The sequence below is a fragment of the Nilaparvata lugens genome, chromosome 5, assembly GCF_014356525.2.
Source record: "Nilaparvata lugens isolate BPH chromosome 5, ASM1435652v1, whole genome shotgun sequence".
NCBI lineage: Eukaryota > Metazoa > Arthropoda > Insecta > Hemiptera > Delphacidae > Nilaparvata > Nilaparvata lugens.
In genome coordinates, this window is record NC_052508.1 from 26,514,760 (window position 1) to 26,533,611 (window position 18,852).

Sequence of the window (18,852 nt, forward strand, 5' to 3'; positions counted from 1 at the left end):
CTCAACTCTGTGCATCTTGGTTGGGTACCTGGCCATGCAGGCTTAGGAGGTAATGAGCGTGTAGATGAGCTTGCTAAGCGGGGTTCTAGTATGCCATTCCTTGGCCCAGAGCCGGGCTGTGGCATAAGTAAGACAACTGCCTTCCACTCAATAAATAAATGGTCCAGGGACTTACACCACCAACAATGGCAGGGTCACCCTGGTCAAGCACTTGGCAAAAGACTGCTGGCAGACACAAGCCCTCGCTTCACCAGGTGGCTGGTGAGTCTGGGTAGAGGTCAGGTCAAGCAGGTAATTGCCCTGATAACTGGACATGGCCACTTCAGGAAACATCTCCACACAATTGGACTCAGAAATGAAAGCCAGATGTGTAGGTTTTGAAATCAGTCTGAAGAGACTGCTAAGCATATCATACTGGATCGCAGAAGTCTTGGAGCAAGAAGATGTGCTCTGTTTGGCGGTAAGCAACCAGGTGAGGAATGGGATGTTGGTATAGGGAAGAAACTCCTGGATCTTGTAAAGGACACGGGAGTTGGTTTGCCCAACTAACATACTTTTGGGACACACAATAAGCTTCGGTTGACGTGTGAGGTTCTTCGAACCTTTGGATCTTTGAATCCGTCCCTTCAAAACATAAACATAATACTCCAAATATTGAAACAATAAAATCCAAATTCATGAAAGAATATTGTTCAAAGCCTAAGGAATTCGTATATTTGCCCAATAAATTTACCAGATTTATTCAAATATGCAATCATTAACCCTCCGTTATACGTTACAGTATATTTCTCTTTCAATCTTCAAGTGAGCCTAATCAACTAAAAACTCAGGCTAATTTAATTTTAAAGAAAAATAGGCTTCAACTTCTAAATTGTTCTGTGATAGAAGTGAAATTGAACAAAACATTGATGAAAATTATTGTCAAATTTAGCTAAAATCTGTGTATTCATAGTACGGCATCTATGTTGTTATCTTTATAATTAAAATATTGAATACCTTTACAAACTCAATATATTATAATTAATACTGTCCCCATATGAATAACAAAAAACCTTTTTAAGACACTAGCACGTTGAACATATACAGTGAATAGTGACTAAAATAATATTTTGCCAAATGAAAAGTATTACAAAAAATATCATGGTCATGAAAATATTGAAATAACTGTTGAGGATTACAATAATTAATTTATTGCGTTTCCTGCTGAATTGAAAAAATGAAGAAATGTTGTTTTTTTAGATTACAATCCGATTACTGTTATTGACTCAATCAATGAACCTTGATTGACGACGGGTGATCTGAACGGCGATTTGAATAAGTTCAGAGGCCTATCTCAGTAATGATAGCTGATTTCCCAGTATTTCCACTTAAATTACTACCGTTTTGTCTCTCCTGCACTCCGACCTCTCGATTTATTAAAGTATTTGCCACTAGTAAAAGTACACGTCTTAACTCTTTTTTTGCAATATACAATAGTATATAAAGTTATTTATGAACTTTATTTCAAGCATTTGAGAAATTAATGGGATGCTACTTCCTTTTTTGTCGGAGTTATCTATAAAAGAAAAAATACACTCACTCACCAAGAGAACTGAAAATCTACTGGAACAAAATTTGTCCGTAAAATTTGCACCCTAAGATTTCAAAAAATGTCCTAAGATACGCCAAAAATCTGTGCTTTGACAAACATTTGCAAATTTGGTACAGAAGTTACTGTAGGGGTTAAACTATTGTATTAGAAGGACTCGTTAAAAATAAGTGGATTTTCAGCGATTCTTCACTGTTTTCCAGGATTTTTCTGCGTCTTCTAGGCTTATCAGAGAACAAATGAATAGAAAATGTTATTTTTCATTAAAAAGACTTTTGAATAAAACCAAAGATAGGATACGCCCAAAATAAGCGGTTTTTATTTTTTATTTTTTTGAGTTCTCTCAACTTTTTCGAACAAATGAACTAACAAATGTTGAATATTACGACAGAGGAGTTCAGCTACGGTGTGAGAATGTTTTATTACGAGGTTTTCGGAATAACATTAAAGATACAGTATCTCTCTGCGTTTTCTCAGTATTTTTAAAATACTCAAAAGGTTCATCTTGGGTGTAGAAATAATGTTGTGATTCAAAATTACGCCAAAAATAAGCCTGACATTTTTTTCTTAGTTTTTTATTGCGTTTTTAATAGTGTTTTCTAATTTACAAATAAATTGAAACTTGAAAGGGTTAGATATGTAAGCTTTGCAAGCTCTCTACATCATTTAGGCCTATTTCTCAAATTTCAAACTAGTCAACTGGACTGAAATACAATCATTCTCATGATACATGTATATTAATCATTTTTCCACGTGAGAAATCACCATATATATTTTTGGTTATTCTGATCAAGGTGAATGTTTTTGTTTTTTAACCCTGCGCTATACATAGCGACCTGAGAGGGAGAATGCGGACGAGCGAAGCGAGCCTGTCGGCTAGTTATTATGTGAATAATAATTTTTTCTATAAAATCAGGAATAATTGAAATGCACTATTGTAGAACCTTCAATGGACTTCCATTGATAAAGTTTGGAGAAAATCCTTGACTTGAAAAAAAAGATTTGTAAAGAACAAAAGTAAATTTCACCAAATAAATTTTTATATTCGTACCTAATTCAAAAAGAGTTACCGTAATGCTCTTCAACTCACATCTCAAACTGTGATGAATTGACACGTTTCGTTGCTAATGTAAAATGGAAAATATAAACTGCAATAATATCTTCCCGAATTATTCTGATAATTACATTATTGAAAGATAACTGAAATTTGGTGAGAAAGCTCACTCTTATTAAAATGTATTAATCAAATAAAATAGAAATTGACATCTTAAATTTAATAATTAACAGATTGTTATCTCTATTAATAAAGAAGTTACCGTGTATAAATAAATATTATTCGTCACTATATTGTCATAGGTGGCTCAATCCGCCACATCAACAATTATCATGGAATTGAAGTACAATATAAATATAAATAAGCTACAGATAAAAAATTATGATAGTTACAACCAAAAATTAATATACTTTGCATGCAAGCATTGATTAGTGAATTGTATTAAAGTTTGCATAATTATCATACAGGTGGGTGAAAAGTCCGAGAACGGCTTAATATCTCATACACAAAGGTAATTTGATGGTAAATATATCACCATCTAGGATTATAATTTCAATTGATGAAAACTATTAATTACAATCTAATAACAAGTGATCACAGTGAACTTTCTCCTTAACCCTCAATAATATATAATAAGGGAACAATAAATTTACTTCAATAGGCTCTGCAAGCTATTAAAACAATTCTAAATGAAAATTCCCAATGATAGTTTTAACTATATCTCGAATACATTCGAAGAAGAGGCATCATTTACATTATTAGACTGTAAGTTGAAACTCTTTCCATAATTGCATGATTAGGGTTCATTTCACAATACAATATAATAATATTGTAATATTTATCTTCTAAGCCACATAATGGAATTCATCATTCAGTAATTAGGCTACTTATATATTTTAGTGCTTCAAATTACACTTTTAAATTTACTTTTGCTTTTTATTTATACTATGTTTATTTATATTTCCTTTCATATGTATATTCATTCTTGTTTCATCTATTCATTTCTTCATTTAAATTTTTTATATTGAAAATAAATATCGATACTCGCTGCCAGCACTCAAACTTCGGTTTTGCAGGCAGCGCCAAACATGTTATTTTGTTTTGACAAAGTTGTTTTTCGTGTATATTTAAATATTGATCAATATGTTTTTTTTCCACTTTGTATTGAGGATTATTATTTTTTTTGTATTATTTTTGTTGTGGCGAAATAAAATTTGATTTGATTTCATAACAATATTCTCAACCCTGATCAGAGTTCTAAATAGAATAAATGGAATGACTATTTCATTTGATAAGGTAGGTAAGTTTAAACAGCAATATCCTCTCTACCACTTAACCACAAACATAATATAATATTATGGTGTGAGTATATACGCAGCTAAACCAGTTACCAAATTTTCACTTGAATTCAAGGCAAAAAGTATAATATATGGTAAATACAAAAATTGGGGACAGTTTAGCTGACATGAAAAGAGAACTACTCATGGAAATCGCACTGGTCTTTCAAGCATCAGCCTGAGGACTTTCTTTTGAGAGCTTTGAGCTCTGAAAAGTGATTCCTAATTCAGCTTGAATTAGTGCGATGCAATAATCTAAATGTGTGATAAATTATTTCGCTTATGTAAGTTATTTACTGTAATTATTATTATGTAACTTATTTACAAGTCAGGCGTCAGAAATGTTTATTTCTGTGGATAAACTTTCAACTCTTGTACATTTTTGGACCGAGTATATTGAAAATTCAATTCCTTTTATAGGTTGAAAATTATTTATGATTCTTTAAGTGTCTCCAACTTCATATCAGGCTACTTTGAACTTATAGATTACAATCATGATTATCAACTACTCGAAATTTACATGAATAGAGGGAATAGTATAAACATTTTCTCAATTGAGAAAAATAATCTGAGGAAATGATAAGAATTCGGAGTCATACTTCGGATGGACTGATCATAGCAGGCTCATTATAATAACCTGCTAATCATAATGAGCAGTTTATATATCTCTATATATGAAAATGAATGTCTGTTTGTGTGTTAGTTTGTTTGTTTGTTCCCTATAGACTCGAAAACTACTTGACAGAACGGCATGAAACTTTGGGAATATGTTGTGTGAATATTGGGGATGGCTTCTGACCAGACATTTTAATAGGGGGTCTAATAATAATAAAGTATATATCAATCCATTTTACAGACCTATGTTTTCGAAATTGTCGGCCGAGCGCCTAACGTAGAACGGGAAGATCATCATGATTCAATATCATGTTGTGATAATATATTTATTATGTGATATTATTTATGCTAGTTTATTATATAATATATTTATTATTATCATAAATCTATTATTAAGATTATTATAATAATAATCTATAATAATATAATATCTATTATTATATTACTAATATAGTCTCAGATATGAGACAAAATTGAGACGATTTTTTCAAGTACAGGTACCTGTTTACTGAATATTGTCAAATTAAAAGAGTACTTGAATTCTTGTTGAAATTTGAAAAATCACTTCAAAACCCAAACCCACAACCGCTTAAAAATTAGTTGATAATGAATTAATGATTTGCATTCATCTTACTTGGAATTTGAATAGTGAAGATATGTTTTATCTTCATTGTGATGTTTGTGATGATGCAATTTGTTATCAGCAAACCATCAGCAGGTGGAGAGCAATCTGTTGACACCAATATTGGGTTGAACAAAGTCGAACACAATTTTTTTAATATATAAAAAATTGTTCAATTTGTTTGAAGTATAATTTAGTCAAATCCATTCATTAGTGTATGGAGAATGACTTTTCTATCTGAATTTTAAACATCATTAGTGTATGGGGAATGACTTACTGTATAACTCTTATTTTGCTCATTGAAAGTAAAGTGTATTGTTTTTAATAATAGAATAGAATGATTCAGGGCTGCAAGAATATTACCGTCCCTGTAATTTTGTTATTTGCATGTATTTGAATTTATTTCAAGTGATTTTAAAAATATGTGTTTTATTAGGTCTCTCTTAAAAAGCTACTCGCAAGCACTCATTAAAATAATCATAATTATTTTTATAATTGGTTTAGAAGTTATTTAAGTAGAATTTCTCAATCAGTGAAGTAGTTCAAAAACATAAATCAATTTAGATTTTTCATTATTTTTATTGAATGAATCTCACTATTCGACCCTAAGTTGAGCATTTCCTAGTTTTATGGAGAGCTCTATTTCGTTTTGAATAAAAATAATAGGGAACAAGATTTGATAAAAAAAATAATATAGTATTTTGTACTAAATAGGCTACATCTAGTACAACATACGAGTAGGCCTATATGAGATATAATCTTTTTCAAATTAATAGAATTCAGTCTATGATTCTGATAGTCTCAGTTAAATCATCACATGCATTGAGAATAAAATATTTCCAAATATGATTCTACATCCCTAACCGAAATACGAAATGTAACAACATATAAATATCCCACTGAGTATAATAGTCCTATCGGCTTCTTTCATGTAAATGTTGATTGAGTATTGAAAAGTTATTGAGAAGAGATGACAGTGATGAAATATCCATTGCTGAAACGTAAACGTTTGAAATAGGTTGATGAAACTCTCAAGGTTGGAGTAAATAAATTTCATTAAACTTCATTGTTTTGCTTAGAAAAAAAAAATATTACGAAAAAGCACTCTACAAATTAATTTCAGGCATGATTTCAAAGCATATCAATCGCTCAAACAGTTCGCACAAAGCAAATTCCCATTCACCAGGCAAGAACATTAATTACATCCATTATTCATATTGTTAATTAGCTTGTAGATGTGGATGCAATTCACTTTCTGTAGAAGCTCAGCATGGAATAGAAATCAAGATCATACCTGAAACAAGCTACAAAAAAACTTGAATACCTACCTGTATCATCCTAAGGAAAAATAGTAGCTAGGTACCGTATGCTTAGGTCTGGACCGTAATACAATACTATAATATTTAATATGGAATGTATATTATCGATAATATGAATATTGGCTAGATTATTTACTAGTGAAGCTTCTCTACCCGCTAAATGTTAGTGGCTTTAGATTTTTTTTTAATCTCAATGATTACTTACTGATTTTTTCGGTTCCTGATCATATTTTGGGAGAACCGCATAGGATGCCTGTCGAACAAAAAGATGTATTCTATTATAATAATTGATTTATTTTTAATCTGTTTTATGAAAGATTCTCTATTGTAATTAACTATGTTGGAATGATGATTTTTCGATTTCTCTGTTGTTCTATTTGCAGTGTTCTTAGTGGTATTGTCTTTTAAAATTCCTATATATATATATTCAATCTATTCTTGTCGATTTTCATTATTGAGCTGTTCTCTGCTCTTACAAAGTCATTCATTTCAACTAATTGAGTTCGTTAATAATTAGAATGATAATAATTAATCTTGCTTGTGCATAAATAGGCTATATTAAGCGGGAATGTGAATATTTTACTACCAAACTACCAATGGTTTATTGTAATTGATAATCAATTTCACAGATACTTTTCATATTTAGGGTTGGATTTTTAAAGAGTTAAGTCATTGTTCCAAGAGTTCGAAAATTAATTTATTGATTTTTGTTACAGAGCGACTTACATTATTTTTATGTGATATTCAAATTAGAGCAAAAAAGTGTCAAATTATTGAACGAATACGATTGAATTCTAGAAGATTTATATTTCCTTGTAGAGATTGTATTTTCAAGTAAACTCTACTAATCGAGAAAATCATCCTTAAATTGAATTATCAACTAGGTAGCCTACATGTGAATAAATCAAAGGGTGGCGCTTTTGGTTCATAAATGAAGATTCATTGACGAATGAAAATGATAGGAAAATATCAGTTTGGAATAATTGACTAAATAGCCTACTTTTCTCGCATTAAAATCAGATTCAATAATTTTAAACGAGCATTTATTTCATTTTGGCAGTAATGAATAATCTTATTATTGAGTAAAAGCAGATCTATGTTTTTCTCTGTTTTCCCCCATAGACTACATTGAATAATGAATTACCTCTTGGGTATGAGGCGAAAATAACATTTGGGGTTTATAGTAAATATTTTGAACATATGATTTGTCAAAAAGTAGTAAAGATTATAATTAATGTGAATTATCTCTTTTCTGTATAGGGCTACTTTTATAGAAATAGAAAGAAAAATAAAAATCTTAGTACCCTTTTTGAAATATTTAATCACCTAAATTAAATATTTCAAAAAGGGTACTAAGATTTTTATTTTTCTTTCTAATGTGAATTATTTATGACACAATCCATAACAACTCATTTCTTACAAGTAAACATACCTCAAGAGTTTATAAGCTCAAACGATCAAATTCTAGAAGATGAAATATATTTCCTTGTAATGTGATTGAGATTGTATTATTGAGTCAACTTAACTGATCTACAAAATCATCATTATTGTCTTAATAACATTAAATGTTCCCTTTAAATCAGACTTATCGACAATCGTTCTGCACCATTGAAGTGGAGAACTGTTTCTATTTTGTTAGCAGCATGTATTGCACTCAAATTATAATTAATGAGAATGATATGAAATAGACGAGAATCTTGGTTTTATTCGGTTATAGGGATTAGAGTAATTGGAATATTATTATAATATTGAAATCACTGATTTGCAAATTTGGGGGAGGAAATGAACGAATTATAGTTTATTATTTAGAGGAAAAGCTTGACACTATAAATAGCACACTTTACAACCGTATGTACAAAGTTTAACTCAAAGGAATTGGTTTGTTCATAAAAGAATAGAATTGTCTTTGGTTAGACAGTTTGCTATAATAGAACTTGTGGAACAATATATTTAATATGGATTTATTTTATTGAATCCATAAACAATATTTTATTTTCCATAAATTACCTATGGAAAATGTATTAATTTATTATCAATGTCTGCAATTGATTTTTCTGATGAGTGATATACGTATTACAGTGATTAATTTGTATTTTCATTTTTTCCAAATTCAACTAGACATATGATTAAAAGAAATAAGAAGTTTAAAATAAATTCAACATTGACAGTTTTTATGCAAACCCAATAATTGTTCTGTTACACAATATATTCTGGCAACACATGTTCCAATAATAAATATAAAAGTGGGAATGGTATTCAACTTCTTGAAATGAAATCCTGGTTATAAGTGTCTGACTCTCTAGAGTCATCTATAACAGGAATGTGTTCTATTGTTGAACCCAAAAACAGAATGTTCAACTCCAATACTCCTTAATAACTAATAAAACTAATATGCTCTGTAGAGATTATTATTTTGTGTCTCATACCCTCTGGAATGTAGCCTATATCACACACAATAATATTCTCCACTGCTGTTAAATGTTTTCATGTTTTTGTTGAAAGTTCAAAAATTGTTGACGTATGGTACAAAAGTTTCTTACTCGAGAGCACCTAGACAGCGTCTAAAACAACAAATATGTCTGTAGCTCAAAACCTGCTTTACTTATAGGTCGCACTTTTATGTAGTTCGAGTGAATCAAATTTGACATTAATACAGTAAAGTTAAATCAATCTCAATTGATTCTACAAAAACTATAATCATAAGAGATAAAAAAACAAACCTCAATAGAAAGCCAATTTCTGGAAACAATCACTATTATTTTGAATAAATGTTTGAATAAATGGAAGGATAAAAGTTTAACAAAGAATTGGTTAGATAGTTTGTGGATCCAGTAGTAGGACAACTTGTTCAGCTAATCTACTTATGCAGACAGTCTATGAAGTTATAGTTGATTTCCCCCTCTATGAGTTCAGTGCCGTTCAGAGAATGTAAAATCTTGGCACTTGTATTTGAGTTCAAGCAATTTATACTACTTTATCTATCGAATTAACTCCATAGAGATTTTTTCTATACTTTATTGGAGGCAAAACCTTCAAAATTATTCTCAACTCACTAATGCACCTTAAGATGAATAATTTTGCTACTTCTTGGATTTTCTTTTGAATCAAGACTATTTACATTTCCCATCAAAATTAGTTGATAATGAAATAAAGTTTTCTATAAAATATTGATAATTTAATACTTTCAACTGTAATATAGACTATTGGAATTATAGTAATGTTAGAATGCAAGGCTTATCTAAGTAAGGAGGAACTTAACTAGCAGATCCGTATCACTCACCAGGAGACTGTCATTGTGCCAACTGAATGATATCAAAATGTCGAGCAGGTTTTATTGCAAGTGAAAGTTTTCCTCAGCAGAGTATCATTCTGGGATAATCTCATCAACTGTGGTGTAATAATATTTTTGGGCTAACATTCTCTCAGGTCTAATAGACAAGAGAGAAACAGAAAGTTATCTAGTAACTAAGACAAACTCTCTCACTCTCTTTTGCAACTGCTTGCAAGTTAGAAGACTGCGACGAGTGGGTTAAGATTTGAAAACTTGAATTGGGTTAAGATCATTCATGATTACGCCGGTATATGGTCATTCAACTCTCCTGCAATAATATCAACCGTAATCTTATAAAACTCGTGAAAAATGAATACCTACCTATTTTATTAAATAAAATAGGTACGGTAGGCATTCATTTATAGGTGGGTATTCATTGGTTAGTACTCAATTCCTTTTATTGAAATTTAATAAATTGAATTGAGTGTGACGATTCAAATTTTACAGCAAGAACATGACCAATGAAGCTGATAAAAAATAGTTCCAACTATCAAGTTACATAATTAAACAATCTCAATATTTTTAAGCTGCATATTCAACAGTTCTCCCCTCATTCAACCCAGGACATCCTGATTCTAACTTTTGAACTATGAATCTATCAGGAAATCATTTCAAAAATGTAATCAAAATTTTATTACCAGAGAGTGAGTTGATTTATTGAAAATTACAGTTATGTTCAATCATAATTTTCGTCTTCAAACCCCTGATTTTTACAATGAGACCAGAGCTGATCTACTATCAAGGATCCTCTGTTTTATTTTCGTGTCATTAGTAAACGTTGATTTTTAATCTATTCTATCCACTTCATAATGATAATTGAGTTGAATGCATAGAAACATCTTCTCTGTACTCCCTTTGTCCTGGAGGTCTTCGTATTTTATTTGAAGGCATATTTGAAGTTGTATTTTTTCTTTAGGGCTACTTTTAATATAAATACAAATATTAATCTGAGTAACCTTTTAAATTATTTTAGCACCACATGTTTCGGCTACTAAAGTCATTTTCAAGTCTGGCATTTTATTTGAAGTTTATACCATCTACATCTTTTGCGGAATAACATTTTTGTTGAGAATATAAGAAATATTTTTATACATTATTCTTATAATGAAATATTTTTTTTCATCCATGCAATAAATTCTCAAAAAAGGGTGAAGAAGGAAAAGTTTTGGAAGACAATTTTTGACCCCGCAGTTTTGTTTAGGGTAGTAACTAGTAAGGATAAGAGAAACATATCGAAAGTCTCCCCTAACCCCTAACCACTGTTCTAAAGGGGGTGGAGGTGGATCAAAGGTACCATTTTTCAGTTTCTCATATACGGAGTGGGTGAAATGTCTGAGAATAGCTCAATATCTCATATACAAAGGTAATTTGACCTGTGATTCGGGATCCTACTCAAATTGAAAATACTACTTTACGATGACTTTGAAAATCTGGTCCGCCATCTTGGATCCGCCATTTTGAATGTAACTTTATTATTTTAAATAGGAAGGTGGTCATGTGATACCGTTCTTGGACATTTCACCCACTCTGTATATTTCGAAAACTATGCATATGTTACGGACAGAGCTATTCTATACAAAATTAAAGCTTATTTAATAATGTTCTACAATTTTGATCCCCCAAATTTTCCTATCACTTATAGTTTTCGAAATATCCGCTCTTGAAGGTGTGACATTTTTGAAAAAACACGTTTACCTATAGCAATTCTTGCTATAAGCTTATTTGCTCTTATAACTTTTTAAAAATAAATGCTGATTATGAACTCAGTATGGTATAGTTATAGGGACTGGTTGCCAACAATTTTCAGGGTCTTAAAATATATTCAAATCACTGGTCTTTGGTCATTTCAGTTAAAAGTATTCCATTATAGTAAGTTCAACCTTATAAATAGAAGATTTGTTTAAATGACTCCAGCAAGCTTATCCAGAAACGTCCTGATTGTCAAAATATAAGAAAATACCCTGGATTGGAGGAATTTGAATTTATCCGTAAAGATAATAATAACACTCCGATTGATATTCAAGCCAAGAGAGAAATCTCATAATCATAATATTAGTTGCTTGATTATCTAAACACACATTATAATACCGAAACATAAATAATATTGGCATTCCGAATTTTTACTTACTATTTGGAAAAATGCATTCTATTTTTGTGCAAGCATACAATGGAAGTTCTCATTAAACATTCATTATTGAAATTATGAACAAAAATAATTAATTGTCTTCAATCTACTGCCGATTACCATTTTTGTTTTAAGTTGTGTATTCTTAGATATTGTAAACTTCTAGTCCGGGCGCAATTGTCACGAAAAAGGCACTCCGTGGTCATTTTAGGGTAACAGCCGTGGAAGATGTCTCAATTTCTTCGTTAGGTCTAGCATAATAAGGATCGTGATGATGATAAGTCGAAATCACAGGCAAACATCTCGGAAACAAGATGGCCGCCAAAATTTTTAGGGGTTTGCTATATCGCTTGTATTTCAATAACCGTTCAAAATATTCAACCGTTTTTTGAACAAAACTATTTTTAAAATCTTCCTCTGCAAATTTTGTTCTATAAAATTACCCTCTCAAACATACTTTATTAGTTATAACCTTCAAAAACTCCAAAAAACGGGTTTTTCTAATTTCTTTCCATTATAACTTTTTTTGTGCAAGAAATACAGATAAATTTTAAATCTATGAAATTCAGATAGTTAGCTTAGGATCTTAAGCTTTGAAACGATATTTTATCTTCATGCGCTGTACGTCAAGAAATGTATTCTCAAGCGCCCTCCAAAGAAAACCCTGCATGATTTCTGGAGCCATAGAACTATAAAATCGATTTTTCATTACTACTTCAAGATAGAGACTTGCAAATGGCCTCAATCTCTTCGTTACAACAAGCCGAATAAGAATATTGATGATAGAAACATCGAAAGTATTCTACATCATTAAAAAATTCAAGATGGTGGTCATTATTGACAGAAATTTTTATATCGCTTGCTATTCAGTTATTGTGAGAAATATCGGATTGGTTTTACCACCAAAGTGTTTAGAATTAACCAGTCTAAAATATACGATAGAATCGTCTCATTTGGACTAATTTTTTCGTGATTAATGTAACTTCAAAAACTTGAAATATACATTTTTTGGGGAAAATATTTCACTTTCAACTCTGTATATGTATTCACAGTAGACATACACTAGTATTATTGGCACAGTGTTGTAGAATATTTCCAAAGCTTCAATATGGCAACTAATTGAAGGCTGTAAGTCCATATTTTACGGCTAGAGCGTCATCGGAAAAAGAGTGAAAAGTACTGTTTGCTATTGAAAACACCCTTTTTCCACCATAATGCCAAACCTAACAATCAGAAAACTGAGTAACTCTGATGACTCCTTGAAGGTACACGCTTGGAAATGACGGTATCGATCTCAAAAAACGGTTGAATCAAATCAAATCAATTTATTTCCCACATTGCATTACAGATAAATTTTAAATCTATGAAATTCAGATAGTTAGCTTAGGATCTTAAGCTTTGAAACGATATTTTATCTTCATGCGCTGTACGTCAAGAAATGTATTCTCAAGCGCCCTCCAAAGAAAACCCTGCATGATTTCTGGAGCCATAGAACTATAAAATCGATTTTTCATTACTACTTCAAGATAGAGACTTGCAAATGGCCTCAATCTCTTCGTTACAACAAGCCGAATAAGAATATTGATGATAGAAACATCGAAAGTATTCTACATCATTAAAAAATTCAAGATGGTGGTCATTATTGACAGAAATTTTTATATCGCTTGCTATTCAGTTATTGTGAGAAATATCGGATTGGTTTTACCACCAAAGTGTTTAGAATTAACCAGTCTAAAATATACGATAGAATCGTCTCATTTGGACTAATTTTTTCGTGATTAATGTAACTTCAAAAACTTGAAATATACATTTTTTGGGGAAAGTATTTCACTTTCAACTCTGTATATGTATTCACAGTAGACATACACTAGTATTATTGGCACAGTGTTGTAGAATATTTCCAAAGCTTCAATATGGCAACTAATTGAAGGCTGTAAGTCCATATTTTACGGCTAGAGCGTCATCGGAAAAAGAGTGAAAAGTACTGTTTGCTATTGAAAACACCCTTTTTCCACCATAATGCCAAACCTAACAATCAGAAAACTGAGTAACTCTGATGACTCCTTGAAGGTACACGCTTGGAAATGGTATCAATCTCAAAAAACGGTTGAATCAAATCAAATCAATTTATTTCCCACATTGCATTACAAAAAAATTTAAAATTTCATGAATTCAATTATAAATAGAATACATCAATTGAAATAGAAAATGATATTACATTAATGCTAGTATATAGATGGCGTGGAATTCCCCCAAGAAGACTATACGTCTGTGAATGGGGGAGAGTTCTTGCATGAAAATAGAGTAACATTTATCTTTATCTGTGCTATGAACTATTAACTTTATGTTTTATACAACCTATATAAATAAATGTAACTGCTGTTTATAGTTTATTCAAAAAAATACGTGATCAATAGCAGAGCAGAGTTGATTATAAATTTACAAGTGGGAGAGCAAGGGAACCTAAGACCAGTAATGAAGCGAAAAAGTTATATTTTACTAAAATTGAGCTGGTAAGTTATACTAGATGTACGGTGAATGGAGCAGTTCCTTAGTTCCAATCCAGCCTATACCAGAAAGCCACTCGACCAACCTACTTTTATACACCACGTCGCTGCAATCCTCATCCTCCCTGATGACGTCCGGCAAATTCCTATAGATAATTTGAGCTAGGCAGTATGGAGATTTGAGTTCTATTCCATGCATTAATCTAGGTGTTGAATATCCATGGTTGTTCCTGAGACGTGTTTGATAATTGTGTTGTATATTAGCAAATAGGTTTATTTTATTTTTCCTTTTATATGTGAGAATTGTTTTTATAAATAACTGTCTTAGTTTGAGCACAGGGAAGTCCGATAACAGCAGCAACGTGGGGTACCTGGATTCTTTTTCAGGATAGTTTTCATTATTGTGCGTTGAGTGACGGCCAGCGGCTCCAGGCAAGCAGATGAAACACCTCCCCAAACTATTATTCCATACCGCAATATTGATTGGGCATATGCATGGTCGATCCTCCTACACAATCTAATGTCTAGTACCTGGCTGAGCTGAGAGAGTCCATACAACATCCTTCTAAGCCTCTGTTTGACACATTGAATATGGGGAACCCAACTCAAGTGATGGTCAAAAATAACCCCAAGATATTTGTAATGGTCAACTCTCATGATTGATCCACATGTACAGACTGACGATTCTAAATCTGTACATGTATGCATTTTCACCTGTCTTGAGCCTGGATCTGATTGGTTCCTTGTTACAATCGGCAAAAATACTTTGTTTTAGTTATATTTACTGCTAAGCTGTTATGGTCGAACCAGTTTTTTATTTTTGAAAGGTCTATAGTGGTATTTTTATATACATCTTCCCAATCCTTGCCAACAGAAACAACAACCGTGTCATCAGCAAATAGAAATATCTTGCTTGTCGTGTTGAGCTTTGAAATGTTATTGATATATCCTTATATTATAAGGAACAATATTGGACCCAGGGTGCATCCCCGAATCACCCCATAGTCAACACTGTCCCTCTCACCACATTTACCATCAATTTGAACAAACTGAAGGCGCTCATAGAAGTAACTTCTGCACCACTGCAAGGCAGTATTTTTAATTCCAATAGATTCAAGCTTCTTGAAGAGCCTTGGCCAGGTCCAGGAACGTCATTAAAACTTTATTTTTCAATTTAACTGACTCAAGTATATATTTGGTTACATCAAATAGAGCATCATTAACTTAGTATTTTTTGATTTTTGAAATCCATATTGGGTTTTTGCAAGTATGTTATTATTTGTCAAATATTCTGTTAACTGTAATTTAACGCATTTTTCAATAATTTTAGACAATTTTGTTAGAAGAGATATGGGTCTGTAGTTTGAGAATTGATTTTTAGGTCCTGATTTGTAGATTGGGATGATTTTCGCTATTTTTAGATTTTCGGGAAACTGTCCTTTACGAACGCTTAAATTTATTAAATGATGGATAGGATTAATTGATGACTCAAGATTTTTTTTGATTAATTTAGTTGGAATGAGATTGTACCCCGGAGCACTCCCACCTTTAAGACTATGTATCACTTTCATTAGTTCATCTTTTGTGACCTCTTTAAACTCAAATACTGCATCAACTCCATACTCAGAATCATTAATTTCTGGTTCTCCAACAGGGTTCAACGATTGGGATAGGGAAGATCCAACGGACGTGAAATAGTGATTGAAATTGTTGCAGATATCTTTGATATTTTGGGTTTGGGTGGAGTCTCCATTTTTAGAAAATAAATTGAATGGGAATGATTGATAGCATTTTGATTTACCAGCAATCTCTTTCACTACGGTCCAAAACTATTGAGGATTATATGAAACCTCATCAATTTTATTCTTATAATAATTATGTTTGGCTCGTTTAATGGTTGACTGTAATAAGTTTCTGAGTCGGATGAATTCGTTTTTTAATATTTTGAACGTTTTTGAAATACTAGCGATATAGCAAAACCCTAAAAATTTTGGCCGACATCTTTTTTCCGAGGTGTTTGCCTGTGATTTCGACTTATCATCATCACTATTCTTATTATGCTAAACCTAAGGAAGAGATTGAGACATCTTCCACGGCTGTTAACCAAAAATGACCATAGAATGACATTTGCGCCCGGACTATTCTGAAACTCCCTAGTAACTCGTCAATACGAGAAAATCCTTTAATAAATTATTATTGGTATTTTGGCCAGACTAATTTATTATGAGGAATATTGATTTGTGGATCTCATGTATGATAGTCGCATATCACGGATAGAAGCAAGATTATGTACGGTAGACCTACTGTCTCTACTTCTATTGAATTCCAACAACTTGCTATCTTGTTTCATTCATCTATCCAAACTTTACTACAGATATTGGACAGTGGTTAAATATCAACTTGAAATAAATTGATTCTTCAAAGTAAAAAGTACCAAATCCAATAATAAGCATTGTTACAGTTATCGAGTCATAATAATGGAAAGCTATCAAATAGGCTACGGTAGCGATGCACTTGTCATGGATCTTTTTTCAAACATGATCACTTCTAAAGCACTTCACAATTGAATGCACAGGAAAATGATAGGTACTTCATGTTGCGATTAATGCTACGAATAAATAGCCCTTCATTTTCATAAGATCAATAACAAATTCTAAAAGACTATCATAATTATTACAAAATATATATCTTAACTTTACTTCACTCGTGAGCTGTACAAAGTAGTTGGGAAACCACAAAAGGATGTATATAGTGGTAGTCAGAAGCCCAGTGTGGCAGCGAATATTAAATTGGTTGTAGAGCCAGCCGCCCTGAGACTGATATAAAATTTCTTTATATTGTTCACCCTACGGTACTGTATACGGTATTATAATTCAACTTGAAATCCATATTGGCTAGGAATATACAGCTTTGATTAGAATATTCAATGTTTATAGAAAACATATTGACAAAAAAATGGACATGCAGTACAGTTTTGAATGAGTTCAATAACTTACCGGCACTTTGAACATTGTAGGGAAGTCGAAGACATCCTCAGCTTTGAAATCGGTTGCGATAACGTAGGGAGGTGCCAGTGTATTTCCAAAAATTCTAAAGACGAGGAGTAGAATGAGACTGGGTACAGTAAATACCAACACAAGCCTAACATCAAATCCAATGTGGTACTCAAGAATTTGCCATGTGCTTCTCCACTGCATAGCACAACACACCGCGAAAACATAAATGTAACACCTTGACACCACCGAGTATAAAGTTCCTCCCTTTTTAAAGCGCTCTATCAGACCGCCTCTTATTAGGGTGAATGTCAAATGAAGAGCAGTACTCACATAAAGACACCACCAAACAGGAAACTGATTTTCAAAATGTATCATGTATTCCCATGTCCCTCGCCAAAATCCAACTACACATGGCCCTACAACCAAAGTCGATAGCAACACATCCATCCAAGTCAATACAAAATCATTGCAGAGCCATTTTTCGGCAAAGGTGCCGCACTCTTCCATCACTATTTTCCCCAGTTTTGCTGTTACAAATTAACTTCAAAAGTAAATAAATGAAGTAAACCGTACTTCAATAATAATCAATTCAGAGTAGATGCGCACGAACAGTACCGTACCGAATCAATCCCTTAATCGCGTGGTATCAATCATTCATTCAATAGTGGATAGTGAATGATGATCAACACGCATACCATTATCTACCAAAGAGCATTTCAATAAGATAATGATGCTTCCAACACACCGTATGTCACATGACAGACTGAAACGACGATAGCTACTGTATCTTACTCTGAAAGTGTCTCAATTAAAAAATCTCAAGAAGATTCTGATAAAGGTTTTTATGAATAGATCAATTTAATTGGAGTGCAAAGTACAATATTCTTATCGTCACTATTCTACTGTAACTGTAGTTATATAGCAAAGGCAACTTGAGATAATGTTTTCCATAATGGAATGATTCATATCACTATATTTTTTCTGCTAAATAAAATTATTCCAAATGTTTGCAGGAGTGTTTGAGGATTCTGTACATATACACCACACAGGAATATATGTGTAGGGAGGGGCCCTTTGTGTGTTAATATGTTTATATGTATGTGTATGTATGTATATGAGTATGTGTCATGTGTATTCTTTCTTATTGAAAGTAATGTTTTCAAGCATTTTTTTGACAATTCTCATACTATGTTAAGAGTCTCTGGGAAGATATTAAAAACAAACAATTGAATTAAACTTTTTCGTAAAAAATGTTAGTTTACATGTGCCTTGCGTTTGAAATAGCCGCCAAACACGGTTTGTAACTTACTGAGTGGCAACCAGATGGCGCCTCCAAACGGCTGTAAATTCTGCATCAC

The 18,852-nt window shown here is 32.0% G+C and overlaps 1 protein-coding gene across 5 annotated transcripts in view; it reads right to left on the minus strand.

Annotated features, from left to right (window-relative positions):
• LOC111059918 overlaps positions 1-18,852 on the minus strand; it is a 67,162-nt gene that overhangs the window by 45,898 nt on the left and 2,412 nt on the right. Inside the window, exons 1-3 of one of the 5 annotated variants that reach the window (XM_039428052.1) lie at positions 9,816-9,835; positions 6,741-6,788; positions 5,229-5,324 (exon numbers count right to left, since the gene is read on the minus strand). In XM_039428052.1, coding sequence (XP_039283986.1) covers positions 5,229-5,265 — 37 coding nt within the window. In that variant the 5' untranslated portion in view covers positions 5,266-5,324; positions 6,741-6,788; positions 9,816-9,835. Of the gene's footprint in view, positions 1-5,228; positions 5,325-6,740; positions 6,789-9,255; positions 9,836-17,494; positions 18,277-18,852 lie in introns of those variants that run through there. The other 4 variants (XM_039428051.1, XM_039428054.1, XR_005571300.1 and 1 more) reach the window with 4 other exon arrangements.